Source organism: Hypomesus transpacificus, chromosome 19, assembly GCF_021917145.1.
Source record: "Hypomesus transpacificus isolate Combined female chromosome 19, fHypTra1, whole genome shotgun sequence".
Classification (NCBI taxonomy): Eukaryota; Metazoa; Chordata; class Actinopteri; order Osmeriformes; family Osmeridae; genus Hypomesus; species Hypomesus transpacificus.
Genome location: NC_061078.1, coordinates 10277689 through 10293194, shown reverse-complemented (window position 1 = coordinate 10293194; position 15506 = coordinate 10277689). Strand labels below are relative to the sequence as shown.

The 15506-nt window shown below is 41.9% G+C and overlaps 1 protein-coding gene across 2 annotated transcripts in view; it reads left to right on the top strand.

The window, feature by feature from the left end:
* The window catches only part of LOC124482164 (nuclear receptor ROR-alpha A-like), a 102947-nt gene that overhangs the window by 46173 nt on the left and 41268 nt on the right, over positions 1–15506 (top strand). For both annotated transcript variants that reach the window (XM_047042556.1, XM_047042555.1), the window contains one exon: positions 13850–13879. In XM_047042556.1, the coding sequence (XP_046898512.1) occupies positions 13850–13879 (30 nt within the window). The remainder of the gene's footprint in view (positions 1–13849; positions 13880–15506) is intronic.

The window sequence follows — 15506 nt, the reverse complement described above, 5'->3', positions numbered from 1 at the left end:
GAGCTTGTTTTCCTGCCGATGTGTATCCTGGTGATGGTGTTGATGAGGCCTGCTGCAATGGAGCCATTACATGTGATCTCACATGCCCTTATGGTGACTATGGTTTATTCATGGTTCTAATGATGCATAGTTTACCCCCTAGGTGAAATCCTCTTTTTTTATTCTCTTTTTTTCAAAGAAGAGTGGCCTTTCAGGGTTTGGTCACATGTTGTGCTTCCTAAGGCTAACTCATGTTGTTGGGTCGCTGAAACTGCCTGTCCTGTTTACCATCGTCTTGCATCCAATCCATTACAACTTTTAATGGGAGTCCTGTGTCATGTCCAGTGAATAATGTGTGTTGTCGGCTATCAGACGTCAGAGAAGGACGATATGATGCATTGTACTGAGTGTGTGTTTTGTATTTGTGTGTGTGTGTGTGTGTAGTTTGTCAAAATCATGGAACACTGCTTCCCCTGAGCTAAGAGTGTGTGTGTCTGAGGGAAGGGATCCGAACAGTGCATGTGTGTTTGTGTGTACCATGTGTGTGTATACGTATGATTAACTTAATCTCGCTTTAATGGCCTTTCATTTTAAACGGCAGGCAGACAGACCGATATTCCTTGCAGCATAGATGTTTCACAAAATTTGGTTGTTGTTGCTGTTATATGCCTTCATTCCCCCACTGAAGTAGCCTGGGAGCAGCCTGCACAGACGGGCCTCTGATTTGCGTCCATAAAGAATGATGTGGCTCAGTTAGGTTACGTAACATCTCTTAGCATTCAGTCACCCAGTCACTCAGCCAGCTGACAACATAGCTGCTTCGAAGCTCTGCCAGGGCGGGTACACCCTCTCCTTTTCTCTCCCTCTCTTTCTGCCTTGCCCACTGTCTTGCGTGTCTTTGCTCTCTCGTTTTCTCTTCGTGTCACTGACTTACTCACACTCTCTTGCTGACTTTTTCTGTATTTATCTCCCTTTCTCTCTGTCTTTCACTCTCTCTCCGTTGTGTCTTCTCATCCTCACTCCACTCTCTGTTTTAATACTCTTTTATCTGAGTCTGTTTACTTCTGTTTACTCTTTCTCTCTCTCTCTCTCTCTCTCTCTCTCTCTCTCTCTCTCTCTCTCTCTCTCTAACTCTCTCTTCCTCTCTCTCTCCCTAACAGATTCTCATTCCCTTCTCCACCCCTCTGTCTGTTCTCTCCTGTCTTCTAATAAATCCTCAACTCTTCTCTCCTCTACGATTTGAGGCCTGATTTCCCCCTCCATCCCTACCCCCCTCTTCCCCTCAGCATGCTCTCTCTATCCCTCAGGTCACTTTCCACATATTAGCACCTGAGGCCAAGGGGAGAGAGGCAGATACATATGGCCTGCCTTGGCCCAGATCGCAAGCAAGCTGCTGAAAAATGAGCTTTGGAAAAGCAATAAATTGAGTCCAATTTAGAATTGAAGGCAAGAAATAAATGTCTCTTCTCTGACTGGAACAGCAAAAATAAATAAAAAAACTAAAATCCACTCTCTGCAATGCCACCCTGGAACTGAAATGTCCCCCCTACCCTTGCCCCTTTGACTTCTCACACGTCAGTGATATGAAATGGTTTGTTTCATTTTTTCCTTAAATTAATGTTTTGTTTGTTGTCAACGCTGGTACCGGTACTCCACAACTAAAGCAACTATTATGGAGCCTACACTGCAGCATGACAATAACATCACTTTCAGTATGGTTCCAGCAGGACGTAAGGAACCTTAAATTGACAGTTTTGTAGATTTGTTGCGGTTGTTGACGTGATACAGGGAATACTATAATACTGTATGCAGTCTGCTGAGATCCATACAAACTCAAATCAGTAATGTGCACCCCCACCTGCACCTATAGACAACATGCTGGTCAAGAATCTTTACTTGCAAATAGTTATACTGTTAAATCATATTTGAGTAATTAATCAACATGTAATTTATTTATAGTATCAGGACTCTACGGTGGCCCTGAAGTGCAAATGACACCCCCTAATATGAGTACATCCCCCAAATGAAAATACTCCCCCCCAATACGAGTCAACTCCCCCCAAATCGGATGACTTGTTCACCTCCCCCCAAAAATGAAAATACTCCCCCCCAATACGAGTCAACTCCCCCCAAATCGGATGACTTGTTCACCTCCCCCCAATACAAAAACGCACCCCCCCCCAATACGAGTCAACTCCCCCCAAATCGGATGACTTGTTCACCTCCCCCCAATACAAAAACGCGCTCCCCCAAATGGAAAACGACATTACATTAACTCAAAAACACATTACATTAACTCTGAACGGAAAGGGTAGGTACTACACTTTAGCGCTGATTGGATGCAGTAGGCTAACTAACAAAAAATAAGAAATTGATCGACAGAAGTACAAAATGCAATAGCCTGGCAGAGTTACGTGCAACAGAACATTTGTTTGGCTATCGAAGAATGTAGCAAATAGTAGGCTTTTTAGGCAAAAGTATTTCGAGTTAAATGTAAAAATCGATAGCCAAACAACTATCCTGGTCCACGTTACTCTGTCATTGTGGCATTTCATTCTTCTGTAGTGGACTATTAGCTTTTTCTTCTGAAAAGTCCTGATTCCTTCAACTGCGTTTTTAGCGTGCGCATAGGCTACTTATATTGTGAAACGTTAACAGCCGATCTAAGATTATTTCATAGGAATGACCCTGATTAAAATAAAGAGTAGTGTAATGACTCTGAATTGTAAACATTAATGTTTCCTCTTTCCTTCAAATCAAAACGATTAATTTCATGATAATGACAGAGTTACGTGGACAAGTTGTTTGGCTATCGATGTTTACGTTTAACACTGCAATTTATGCTTTTGCATACTAGCCTATGCTACATGCTTCGATACCCAAATAAATGTCCTGGTGCACGTAACTCTGTCAGGCTATTGCATTTTGTACTTCTATCAATCAATTTCTTATTTCTTGTCAGTTAGCCTACTGCATCCAATCAGCGCTAAAGTGTAGTAGGCTACCTACCCTTTCCGTTCAGAGTTAATGTAATGTGTTTTTGAGTTAATGTAATGTCGTTTTCCATTTGGGGGAGCGCATTTTTGTATTGGGGGGAGGTGAACAATTCATCCGATTTGGGGGGAGTTGACTCGTATTGGGGGGGGGGGGGGGGGGGGCGCGTTTTTGTATTGGGGGGAGGTGAACAAGTCATCCGATTTGGGGGGAGTTGACTCGTATTGGGGAGGAGTATTTTCATTTTTGGGGGGAGGTGAACAAGTCATCCGATTTGGGGGGAGTTGACTCGTATTGGGGGGGAGTATTTTCATTTGGGGGATGTACTCATATTAGGGGGTGTCATTTGCACTTCAGGGCCACCGTAGGACTCTCAACATATTCTATACAATAACAATCCCCTAATGAGTGTCACGAGTCACTCAACATTAATATTACACAATGACTTGTTCATTGTAATGGTTTCAAGCAAACCCTGATATTTATCGCCATTGACCTATTCTTTGTTTTCTTGTGATTCACGCTTGAACTTTAAATGTTAAATCCAGGGTTTAATTACATGAAAATATGCACATGTCTGCTCCCCAGAATCATTTGCAAGAGCCCTTCAGTCTGTCATATGGGCACTGATAGCCACTGCACTGTATAATGACACCATGCCAAAATAACACAACCTCTCATTCTTAATAAACAGCTAAATACCAGTTTAAGGGAAGAGACAAGAAAAACAAGAAGAAGCCGGACCCATTTAGGTAGACAGATGACTGATCTAAATAATAAATCACAACACCACTATTCAGTCCCAGGCCCCTATTCCTTTTAAACAGTCAATTTTTAAGCTTGTCTAAGTAAGTGGGAATCTTATCTTTCACCCCCCCCCCCCCCCCCCCCCCCCCATCTTATTGATGCCTCTGGAGAGCTCTTTTATCATGCCCTCTTATAACTGGCCATGTATTTTCTTCTTAATGTCTTTGCACTCTTGTCTTCACATGTACGCTATAAGGTGCACAATGCATGTGTATATCCTCATGGCACTCCTCTCCTCCCTTACTCTAGTGGTAAATTATGTAAGTACAAGAGGCCCGGGGGGAAGGGGAACTCGGTTGTGTCGATGCAGACAGGAACGACCTTTACCACTCTCAGGTCTTCTCCTCTTCCTCGCCTCCCTGTCTGTATCTAATGCATTTTTAACTGAAGTGACTGCAGCCTGGCTAGACGTGGAAAAGGGGTTAAAAGTGAGCGTGAGAGAAAGACACTGGATAGAGTCTTGCACTTTCTGTGCTACCATCCGAGGCAGACGTCTTGCCATGGCGATGTGGATACAGTTAGATGTTGTAGATGGTCTCATCGGCTTGCATTGTGCTGAAGTCAGACATCTTTATTTATTCTGTCAGACTAAAAGAGCATAGACCCAGCTTATCTATGAGGTTTGTGACATTGTTCTTTTGTCCGTCGGGGTTTGAGGTCCTTTCAAATGTTTTCGTTTCCCAGAAAATTATATTTTTACGGTTTATTTTCTTTGGAGATGACAGATCGTGAGTATCCTTTCAGGATAAATTCATGTTTAGAGTTTAGGACCTTTGGGTGATTTTGTGGCAAGTCTACTTGTGGTTTACTGTTGTTGGCACAGGAAGTCAAGACCCGGAAGCGTCTCATGCTACCTAAAACCACTTAGAAGTGTTAACTCAAACCGGAACCAACAGTGTTCAGATCAAATCGTAGCCAGTTCCAATGTCAGCCACACTGCAACCCCACCTCCCCCTTCCTTGAGGGGCTGACAACATGGAAACACTGTTTCCATAACTTAGCATTTCCAAAGCTGCATGGGGAACTCCTACGTGGGAGTGTAGAATTTGTGCGTGAATCAAAAACAGTTGCAGCTATGCGCTATGCCAACCAAACTAAAGTCTAATCTCTTATTGCACATTCAATATCTACATCTCTATCCTAAAATCTGTACAAAATGAGTCATTCCATCCTAGTTGGTCTTGACTCGTATAATTGCAATGAATCTTTTAGTTCAACAACACACAGTACATGTATACATATTTAAAAAGCAAGCTGCAAAGTTTGGTGCTCCCCCCACCTCTTCTGGGTCAGTGTGTCACTGTGCTTCTTTGCTGAAGGCAATCTGTTCTGACAGCCCCTGGTTAAATATTTCTTTTCCAAAGAGAGCTCAAGGAAGCTGGCACCCAGACAAGGGACAAGGTATGGAGGTGGCAGAATGGAGGGAGGTAATGGAAGATTGCAGAAGAGATAAGGAGTGAGGCAAAAAAAGAGAGAGAGAGAGGTGTGTGTAAGAAACTAAGAGGGAAACAGAGAATGAGATGAAGAGAGACCGATTTCTGTGGTTCCTCTTGACTCTGCAAGATGTCCATAGCTACATCTTGACTTAGCACATGCATGTACACACAAACACAACACCATTTCAGTCAGAAGATGTTGTTTGGTTTGCTGAGTGTTGACACACACATGGCTGGTTTGTTACTCTTTATACCTCAAGATGTCCATAGATTCTGTAGCACTTACTGTCACACAACCCCCCCCCCCCACTCACTACTTCTTCTATGGAACTCTTAGCAGCTGTTGTTTTTATTGAGATTCATCAGCATTAGCATTAGCATGATCTCTATCCACTGCCTTCAACAGATCAGTTCTTATGGGATACAAATACTAAGGAGAAAGACTGAAATGACTCTTGAAACCTACCGACAGAGGAGCATTTACAGGGCTACACTATTTCAAACAGGTCCAGGAGAGGGTTTTGACGTGTAAGGGAAACAACAATAGAGACAGGGAACCATCAGGGAAAAAATGGTGATAACGCATTTTCCTGCTAGTGCAGGTACGCGATCAAAACTGTCAGCACCGCATATTAAAAGATTTGCTGTGGGGATGAAGAAGCCCAAGGTGGGAGGCTGATAGGTCCTCCTGCTAACAAGCTCTGCCTGTTCAAAGGCTTTTCTCAGGCTGTGGAGCAACATGAAAGGCGTGTTTAAAAATGTACGAGCCCCGATCTGTTTCCACTGCCAGGGAGCGGCTAAAGAAAACTCGCTTTCGACAGAGTCACAAGTCCCCCGTTGCTGGCTTTTTAAATTAATTAAGATGTTTATGACAGCTGCTTGCACAGTCTAATAGTGGCCATATGGACTTCAGGATGAATAATTAGCCAATTATCTCATTGTAGTTCTTCATAGCGTTTTGCTAAGATATTGTAGTATTAAAGGCATAATGAGATTGACTACTTTTGGTTGCTCCTGCACAATATGCCCAGGTACATGCGTAGTATTTGCATGTGTGATCTTTGATGTCAGGGTAGTAGCGGGTTATCTAGTTCTCACTCTTTGTTCTTGAAGGGGCATACATTTCAGAAATATTTTCTTCTTGCACTTGGCCTAAAGTATCTAAACAAACCTCAAAGATAAAGTACTTTTGTTTAAGAAAAAACAATTTAAGAAAATGGTGGTTTTATAGTGGACATCCAAATGATACAGCAACTAACAAAGCATTTTACATTTACATTTAGTCATTTAGCAGACGGTCTTATCCAGAGCGACTTACAGTAAGTACAGGGACATTCCCCCCGAGGCAAGTAGGGTGAAGTGCCTTGCCCAAGGACACAACGTCATTTGGCACGGCGGGGAATCGATCTGGTAACCTTCTGATTACTAGCCCGACTCCCTCACCCCCAGCCATCTGATTTTGCAGCACTGAAGGGGATAGATCATGATCATTAATGAAACATCGTCAATCCAGCTGAACAACAATAGTTAACTCATTGTAAAACATGGTCAACACTTAAAAACGTCTCTGTGAAAAACAAATACTGAAGTCTACATAGAAAGCTTAGAAATACTCTATCAATGCAGTTTTTTAATCAAATGTGCTTATCCCATATGGAATACATCTCTTCCTTTTGTCTATTCTCCTCATGTGTACTCCGTAATGTGTCAAATGAAACATTTCTCCAGAGTCTGGGTGTTCTCACTACTTCACTGAACCCACTAATTCAAAGACAAGATGAGGTGTACCTTAATCATTCCAATATCTCAGGTCCATTGAAGGTATCACGGTATCCATAACCCAAAGAACTAGTAACAAACTACCATGCTCATGTATAGGCATGCTCATAAAAATGTCATGGAAAATTGAAGTTTTGTCCTATGTCTAACCTTCGATATACAGTGCTGCACAATTATTCACACCATTAAAAGGCTCTTGTAAGTCAGAGTCCTCTCGCTGGCATAACCCAAAGCATCACCCAATTAGCGTAGCATAGCCTAGATATTAATGTTTTACTTCGACCTCCGACCACTCTGAAGACATTACCAGAGCGTTTTCATGTTCATACTATTAGCCTTTGGTGTTGTCCTCCATTACACATGTTAATTGAATTGTGTCATTTGGCCCTTGTCTCATTCGCACAGCAGGGGACATGAAAGAGCTATTAACGTCCAGGTCGAAACTAGCGCCCACTTGTGTCAGGCACCAGCGCTGACCTAGACATGTCCTAGCCTTGACATGAAGCACGCAAGAACTCCAACTTTTCTGCTTGGGACATTTCAAATGTTTTTACTACACATATATTGCCACATATTCTGTCTTAAACAGGCCCACACACTCAACACAATCACGTTGACAGCCATACTGATAGTTAAACAAATGTAATTTTATTTGGCTTAGTTTGCCAATATAGGCAAACGTCTTTAAAGGGAAACTGACATTTAGTGCGAGGGGATTGAATTTAGCACTTAAGAGGGAAGAGGATATTGAATTCTTCCACTCGTCAACCACCTTTAATTGATGGAAACAAGGTCTGATGCGACCCATTCACATGCAAAGCCGCACAGGGTTGCATTTCTCAGGCATCAATAGAACAGCTAAATAAGTAAGCACTGTCCATTTCATTAATCTTGGCATCAAAGGGAAGGTTTATCTCCTTCTACCTGTCTGTGAGCTCAGCACGGCCAGGTATTTACCAGTCTTGGAAGTGGTTTGGATTTTGCTACCATGAGGTACCCTTAAATTGTGTATCAGATTACTTTACTTTGGTAGATAACGGCTTTTCATTGGCTTAGATTGAGTGAGCTGTTGTTATGTGCTACGTAATTGCTCTAAGACTCAACCATTTTCTACTTTCTGTTCAGTGGCCATTTCAATGAATGACCATTAATTGGTGAAAAAGGGAAAAGCAATGATGTTAGACTGCAAAGAGCTAAATGTTGTCTAAATTTTTTTGTATGTTTTTACCTGAAATGAGTTGTACTAGTAGAAGGTTATAGTACAGTCAAAGAACACATGGAGTGTGGTACAGCAAGTCTAAATATCAAGTCTACTTATCTTTACACAGAACAGAATCCCGAATTGCAGGGAAAATTAACATTTATTCATGGTTGCAACATGTTTCTGTAAAGTCAACATTGTTTTCTGTTGGTATTTTGTCACCACAACCTCCCTTTCACACAGGCCTTCTGACAACTGTTATCTATCCTGAATCGTAAAGCTTCGCTAACAACACTTTTTTATTCTTTCAACCGAGAGTTGAAAAGGGCAGGACTAATGAATATTCTAATCTGGCCTAGATTCAGAGAAAGCATTCTGTCGTGTAGGTGTGTAAAACGAAAGTAGTAGAACCACTGCACCTATCAAAACCATTTAAATATAATGAACGGGTAGATCCATCAAAAGGATCATTTATTTGGGAGGCTAGGTCATTGGTGCAGATGCACTCAAATGATCAACTTTACAGAGAAGACTAACATCTTCAAACAATTTCTGTGCATAAGAATAGATGCGTAGATAAGATACATAGGTCTACGTGAATACAATCACGGATCACAAACCCACAGGGGTTTTGAACAGGAAGACAGATTTAATCAAAAAGATGATGAAATGTTTTGCATGTTTTTTTCAACATGAACATTGTTTTGAGACCGGATGTTAAAACCTTCCTGTGCTATCAGATGGAAAATAATGCGGATGATAAGGTCTCATGGTGAGGTTTATTTAGTAATAAAACACACACACATACTGTGAACCGAACAGTGACACATGACTTCACTACAGTGTCAAGCACTTGATCAACTGTCATGTTATTCTGACATTTTCTCAGCCGTGTGTGAGTGTTGAAGTGGAGGTAGTCTCTTATCTTAGGGGAACACCTGTGTGTGTGCTGACTGCTGTCTGTGTGTGGACTTCTCAGGAGAGGTCAACATCTCCACATCACTGAGGGAGGGGGTCGCTTTCTCACGAGGCAACTTACCAGCCCTCTTTAGTCTATTTTCCTCACACACACACACACTTTTTGACAGACACACGAGCACACACGCACACACACTGCCACAACTACCCTGAGTAAGGGCTCTGCTCCCCACTATCCTGGAAACAAGCCAAGGCCTGGCGAATGTACTCTGGAGGTGCGTGTGTGTGTGCGTGTGTGTGTGAGGGAGAGAGATAGGGAGTGAGAGAGTATCCTTTTTTTAGGCGAGTGATGCTGAAATAGCTTCTCTAGGAGAGCCATGCATATGAAATTCTGGTGTCAAACCACAGGCCACAACCCCTTGTCTAAGAACTCCTCGGACTAAGCTTCAATTTCCTTCTCCATGTCTGGGCCTTAAGAAACCATAGCAGAGGGAGGGATTTAGTCGATGTAGAGGCCAGGGTGATGGTGTACTCTTGTGTGCCGCTGTTTACCTCTAAAGGCGAAATATGTATTGTTAGTTTTCGAATCACAATAAAAAATCATAAACATTACTAATGTTTGTTATCTTTTAGTATACATGTTATGATGTATATACTATTGTGTTAATTGTTAATATTTGTATACCTACCATGCCTAATCATATGCTAACAGGTTCATGATACTGTACCGTACATCCAAATGTAGTTGTATCTAAAAGAGACAACTTGAATGGAAGATTTTCATTGAAAGATTACTGCAACAAAGCAAGCTCATACTTTACCATGGGCATTTCCAGTATCTTCCAAAACACCGAACGATTGTAATTCTCTCAGGTTGGCCACCTGTCTCTGTGTCTGCTGCCTCAGTGCTGCTCCCGGGCTCCTGCCTGCCTGCATGTGGCTCTGCTCCAGTATTTCATTCAACATATAACCTGCATTAGCAAGCAAACAAGGCCAAACACTCACTTGGGGCAAAGTCAGACTAAAACCAAAGAGTAAAGCAGAGAAAGAAGTTACTAGAACAAGTCACTCCTCAGACCATTAAAGAACCACACTGAAATCTGATAGAATAAAGGCTTCATGGTATGTCAGACATTGAAATATGATAATTTTGCTATATTTTCAAACATTTGCCCTTTAAAGCTAAATTTGAGGTGAATTGTCAATTTATACCTAATTCCGTTACGAAGAAACCACTCTACAAGCAACCTGTAGAGCTCTCTTAATGGTAGATGCACATGGAAGCCAATTAAAAAACGACCAGAAATAACATCAACCTGGGATTCACAAGTCATTTTGCTCTTAAAGAACCCCGGGAGAGTTGGACTCTCCATGGAGTACTTAAGTGTTCCAAAAATTAGAATGATTATTTTTTATCATTATATTCCACTATGAGGAATTACGATATTGAGCTATCTGTGTCAGCATGGAGCAACTTTGTTGAATGACTTTGTCAATCATTTTGTTTTACCTTGGGTTGGACACTATAGAAGGATGTTAGGGTTGGATTCATGTCTTGCAATGAAACCTTCTACCTCTCCATATGAGAAATTAATTAAATATCATGTAATTATAATTTGAAGATTAATCCCAAGCTATGTGAGATACTAGTACTCTGAGGGAGTAGCCCTAGCCTATAAGATGAATTTCTTTGTACTGTAAAGTTATAACACACGCACACATACACACATCTTTCTGATTAGAGGAGAAGCGATCAGCTCCGCTGCCTTGATGGACCCAGATGCTTAAAGATGAATCGCAGCCAATTTGCCACCTAATTGAGAGAATCTGAGCAACAAGATCCTAAATGGCTCACATGGGCTGATAATTATAGAGATGATTACTTGGATAAGTTAATTAAACATGTTGCTGCATAAATATGAGAAAACTAAAAAGTTGCTGTTGGATAGGAGACAGAAAACATAATGGTATTGTTGTAATGTTATATTCGTTCATGTTGACCTGTGTCTTGGCGACTTATACACATGCTGCTGTGGTGTTTAACAATAGCATAAATAAATCAACAGTAAACACATATAATTTAACTTTCAGTACTTTTCTACTGTTCCTGTTGGATTCAGCTTTGTTCCATAACTTCCTCCAACCCTGTAACACTAATTGTGCTGCATTGGAGTGTTATACTGGACCAAGTCAAGGTCAACCCCAGAGAGGCACCATTCGGTTTGCAGTAGGCCTCCATGTACCTTTGAAGACGCCTCCATTCCACCGGTCAACCATCTGAGTCTGTCTGAAACTCCAACCACCTGATCTCAACTTACAACAGACTGTCATCGAGTCCAGACAACAAGCTACCTGGGCCTCTCTTTTTGCCCCTCTACTGGATCACTCTCCCTCTCGCCAGCTTTTTTTCTTCCTATTTTCCATCTATCTCACTCTCTCTCTCTTGCCCCCCATTCTCTCTGTAATGCCCTCTTTCCTGTCATGCCAGAATAAACAGTGAATGAGGATAAGTTGCAGCAGTCTGTGAATAAGAGAGCACCTTGGCTTACTGAGAGGAGCTGTGGCAGAATTGATTCCCCCTAAGGAATTGCCTTCCATTAGGAAGTCATCTTGGTTGGGTCCACCAATGGTAGCATTTCTGAAGGGACAGCTCCATTTTGAAAAGGAGACTGTAACTTTGAGTGTTGCTGAAGAACACACATAGCATGCTCGCAGCCCGTGACATGGTCTTGACAGAGATGACAGTGCCATTTATGATAATCATACACTGTCAGAGTAAAGGAGGCTGAAATGATCACTTACAGGCCCAGTCACAGTGTTGGCCCAAATGACTTCTGTTCTGTCAGTTTAACAGAGACCACCCCCCCCCACACACACACACACACACACCCCGGCCCCTTCTCTCTTTCAATTTCCCCCCATCTCTCTTTCTGCAACGATCAGACATCCTTCAAAACAGGCTATCATGAAAGACACAACCACCGCAAATAATCACCTCTTCTTGTCCTCAGTTGTCAACATGTCTACTTCTACACTCTCCCTGGGTCTGAACTTGAAATTCAATGTAGCCCATTTTTGCCATCAGTACTCCTATAGGAGTCAATCAATTTGTCCACACACCTGAACATATATTCACGTCTGTTGGCAAAACAAAATCCCAACCCACTTTAATGGGATCAAACCATTTCTCACCAGTACAGCGTGCCACAACCTTGCCCTGACCGTGACCAGACACCTGCCGGCTCCTCGTCTCCCAAGGATAGACTCACCTCCAGGCTGGTCTCTGGCCCCTGTCTGACTCAGAGGTTGGATGGCGATGGAGACAGAACTTGGCAGGCTGTTTTTAGGGGTTAGGGGCCTCGACAAGGCAGTCCACTCTCGCCCCCCTGTCTTTCACCCACAACCTTCAAACCTCTCTCCAGACTCCAGTTCATCCAATTTGGACATTTTGAAAGACATCTAGAGGAGGAAGTGAGTCCTTTCCCTGCTTCGTCAGTCTTTTTTTTTGGTCCCTCATCCCTCTGTTTTTCCTCTGAAGCTTAGGAACAGGCTGTGTGTGTGTGTGTTTGTGTGTGTGGTGAAGACTATATTACAGTTGACAAGCAGGATTTCCCAACAAGGATGCATTTTGATAAGAATCAGGTTCTATAATCTTGGTATGACATTGACTGAATGGTGGTTCTGCTGTGTGTATGCGTGTGTGTGTGTGTGTGCGTGTGTGTCTGTGTGCGTGTGTAGCAGAGTGCCAGATGGTTGATGGGGTTGACTCTACATGAGAGGTGAGCTGCATAGTGGTGAAGGGGGTGTGTGTGGAGGTTTTGGGTTTTTGAAAAGGGAAACACTGCTCAATGAAGTGACACTGTGAAAGTCTGTCAGTGCAGATTTGAGTCCATTGAAGTCAAGTATGATATTTTTGTTACATCCAAAGTATACCCATTGATTTGTTCAAATCATTCAATAAGAAAGCAAGCTACACTGAAATGCTGTTTGTATCTCTGTAGTCAGCTGAGGTCAAGGGTTTATTAAAGGCCTACCCGTAGGAGTAGTTTAGACAGACCAGCTAGAGACAGGCTGGCCCAGAGTCAACGCTTACACATACTCATTTGCAATGCAAGCTTGCATGATTACCCTGGAAGTATCCTAAGGTGAGCCCTATTCGCCTAGGTAAGAGCCTCTGCCCTAGCCCTGCTGTCAGCAATGGTCCACAGAGAGCCACAGATGGGTCCTAACACACGTGCATACGCACAAACACACACACACACTTATACAGTACACACACTCTCCCTTTCTCTCTCTAAACCCCCACCATGCACCATGACCTTGGACAGGCTCAGAGACTATGAGAAAGGCACTAGTGGAGCATGTCATTGCGGCCCACCAGATTTATGCCTCAGGACCTGATGGAGTCTGGAGGCTGTTTGGAAGTCTGACAAACGTCCCCGCCTTACTTATCCATTCTACTTTCTATCTTTATTACTGTGATCTAGATTTCAATAGACATACCATTAGAACTTAGGACTAATTGAGAAATTATTCAATGGGTTGTGTGTGTACTTAAAATAGCCACTTGCAGGTGCGGATACCATAGGAACATGTATCAATGCAAGATTACAGTGACCACGGCTTGAAACACCTGCTGCACAACATACTCTTACTGTAGTCTTCCTCACTGTGTGCATGCAGATCATGAGCTGAATGTGACATTAACGGATTGTCTGTTTCTGTCTCCTCATAGGTGTCTCATCAGCAAAGAAGACACATACATGTAAGTTTTAGATTAATATTTATTTATAGCAAAGCTACTGAGTGTTCAAGCATTGTGTTCCTACTGGTCATATTTGTGTGTGCTAGACTGTAAAGCATGTTTTGATCAAAGAAGAAACCTAATTGTATGTTATGTGTGCCAGCCAATGTAGTTTTGTTCATTGACGTCTGGTTATAAATGTAAATGTATTGTAAATTGTAGATTTACAAATAATGTAGTTCAGTTGACATATTGTGGAGTCTATGAGAGTACGACAGAGTACTTAAAAAGCATGGTAACAACCTGCCACACACTGTGGCACTCTTACAACTGACATATTAAGGATGTCAAATTATAATGATGGAGAAAATCATTATTCAGGTCAATAGCCTGAACATATGTGTGTTTGAGTGCTATTACCCCACACTAATTAGCCTTACGGACACTTCCTACTTTAGAGAAAGGATAGAATATCAAAGCAGCTCACCCAGGAGTGTGTGGGTTCAAAGCCCAGGCAGAGGAAATACCTGCCCTGTCTGATTCAGACACCCCACATACCGATGAGGCGGGCGGGCCCAGATGCCCCCTGAGGCTGAATCAGTCATCCTTGATGGTCTGAAGGAAGTGGGAATGAGGAAAGTGGAGGGCAGATGAAAGAGGGATTGTCTGGGTTTGAGGAAGAGTTTGTAAGAGATTTGTTTGTGTGTGAAGCTGGTTTTCCAGGTCAGATATACTGTACACTTGGTTATAGTCCATAGGCATTACTGGACAGTCCAGTGCTGTTGTGAACTGAACGAGAAGAGTCTACTTTAAGGTTGAACTGAAACATCATTTAGGAACATCAAACTTCCATATTGTGATGTACTTCCGAGTGTAAGGATACTTGGGACGTAAAGTTGGTAGGAATTTCATGCGATTGTTGCAAACACCAATGTACCAGTGTATCATACTGTTGCTAGCTAGCTAACTACATAGTTTTAGCTACGTGCCCACTAAAAGTAGACTGATTAATAGGTGGAAGTCATGATAATATTGGTTGAAATTGGTTTGTACACACTAACAGTACGTGTGTATATGTAAACACCTGTGATATTTTGTTTTACTGGAAGAAAACAAATATTTTGAAATAGAATACAAATAATAATATTGGTTATTTATTACAACATTATGGCATATAGTTAAATAGGTGTGCCTTATGACCATGAATGTGATCTAAATAGTTTACAAATTAATTTCATTTCAGCTCAACTTCAAAAAGGGCTGATTATCTGAAACAAGAAAAAATAAATAGTATCAAGAAAAGGGTTTATAGTTTGTTGAACAATACCTTTCTTGAAGTATCACAGCAGTTATAATCTCATGAGAATATTTTCAAGGTTTCCATTGAATGTTACATAGTTTCTTTGCAAATTCATAATCTCTTTTAAGGATTTCTGGACCTTTCTTTCTTATCCCTTTCAATCCTCTTTGTTCAAAGAAAGGTGACCATTGTGCTATACAGTAGCATTTCATCATCCCTGGGTCTCTATTGATTGGTATTGAAGTGTGTTAAGGATGAGTGTGAGCAGTTGAGCAGCATCGTGTTCAATGACACGATGTCTGCGATGGCACATCTGCCTTTGAATAGTTGAGTAGAAGAACCCTGGCT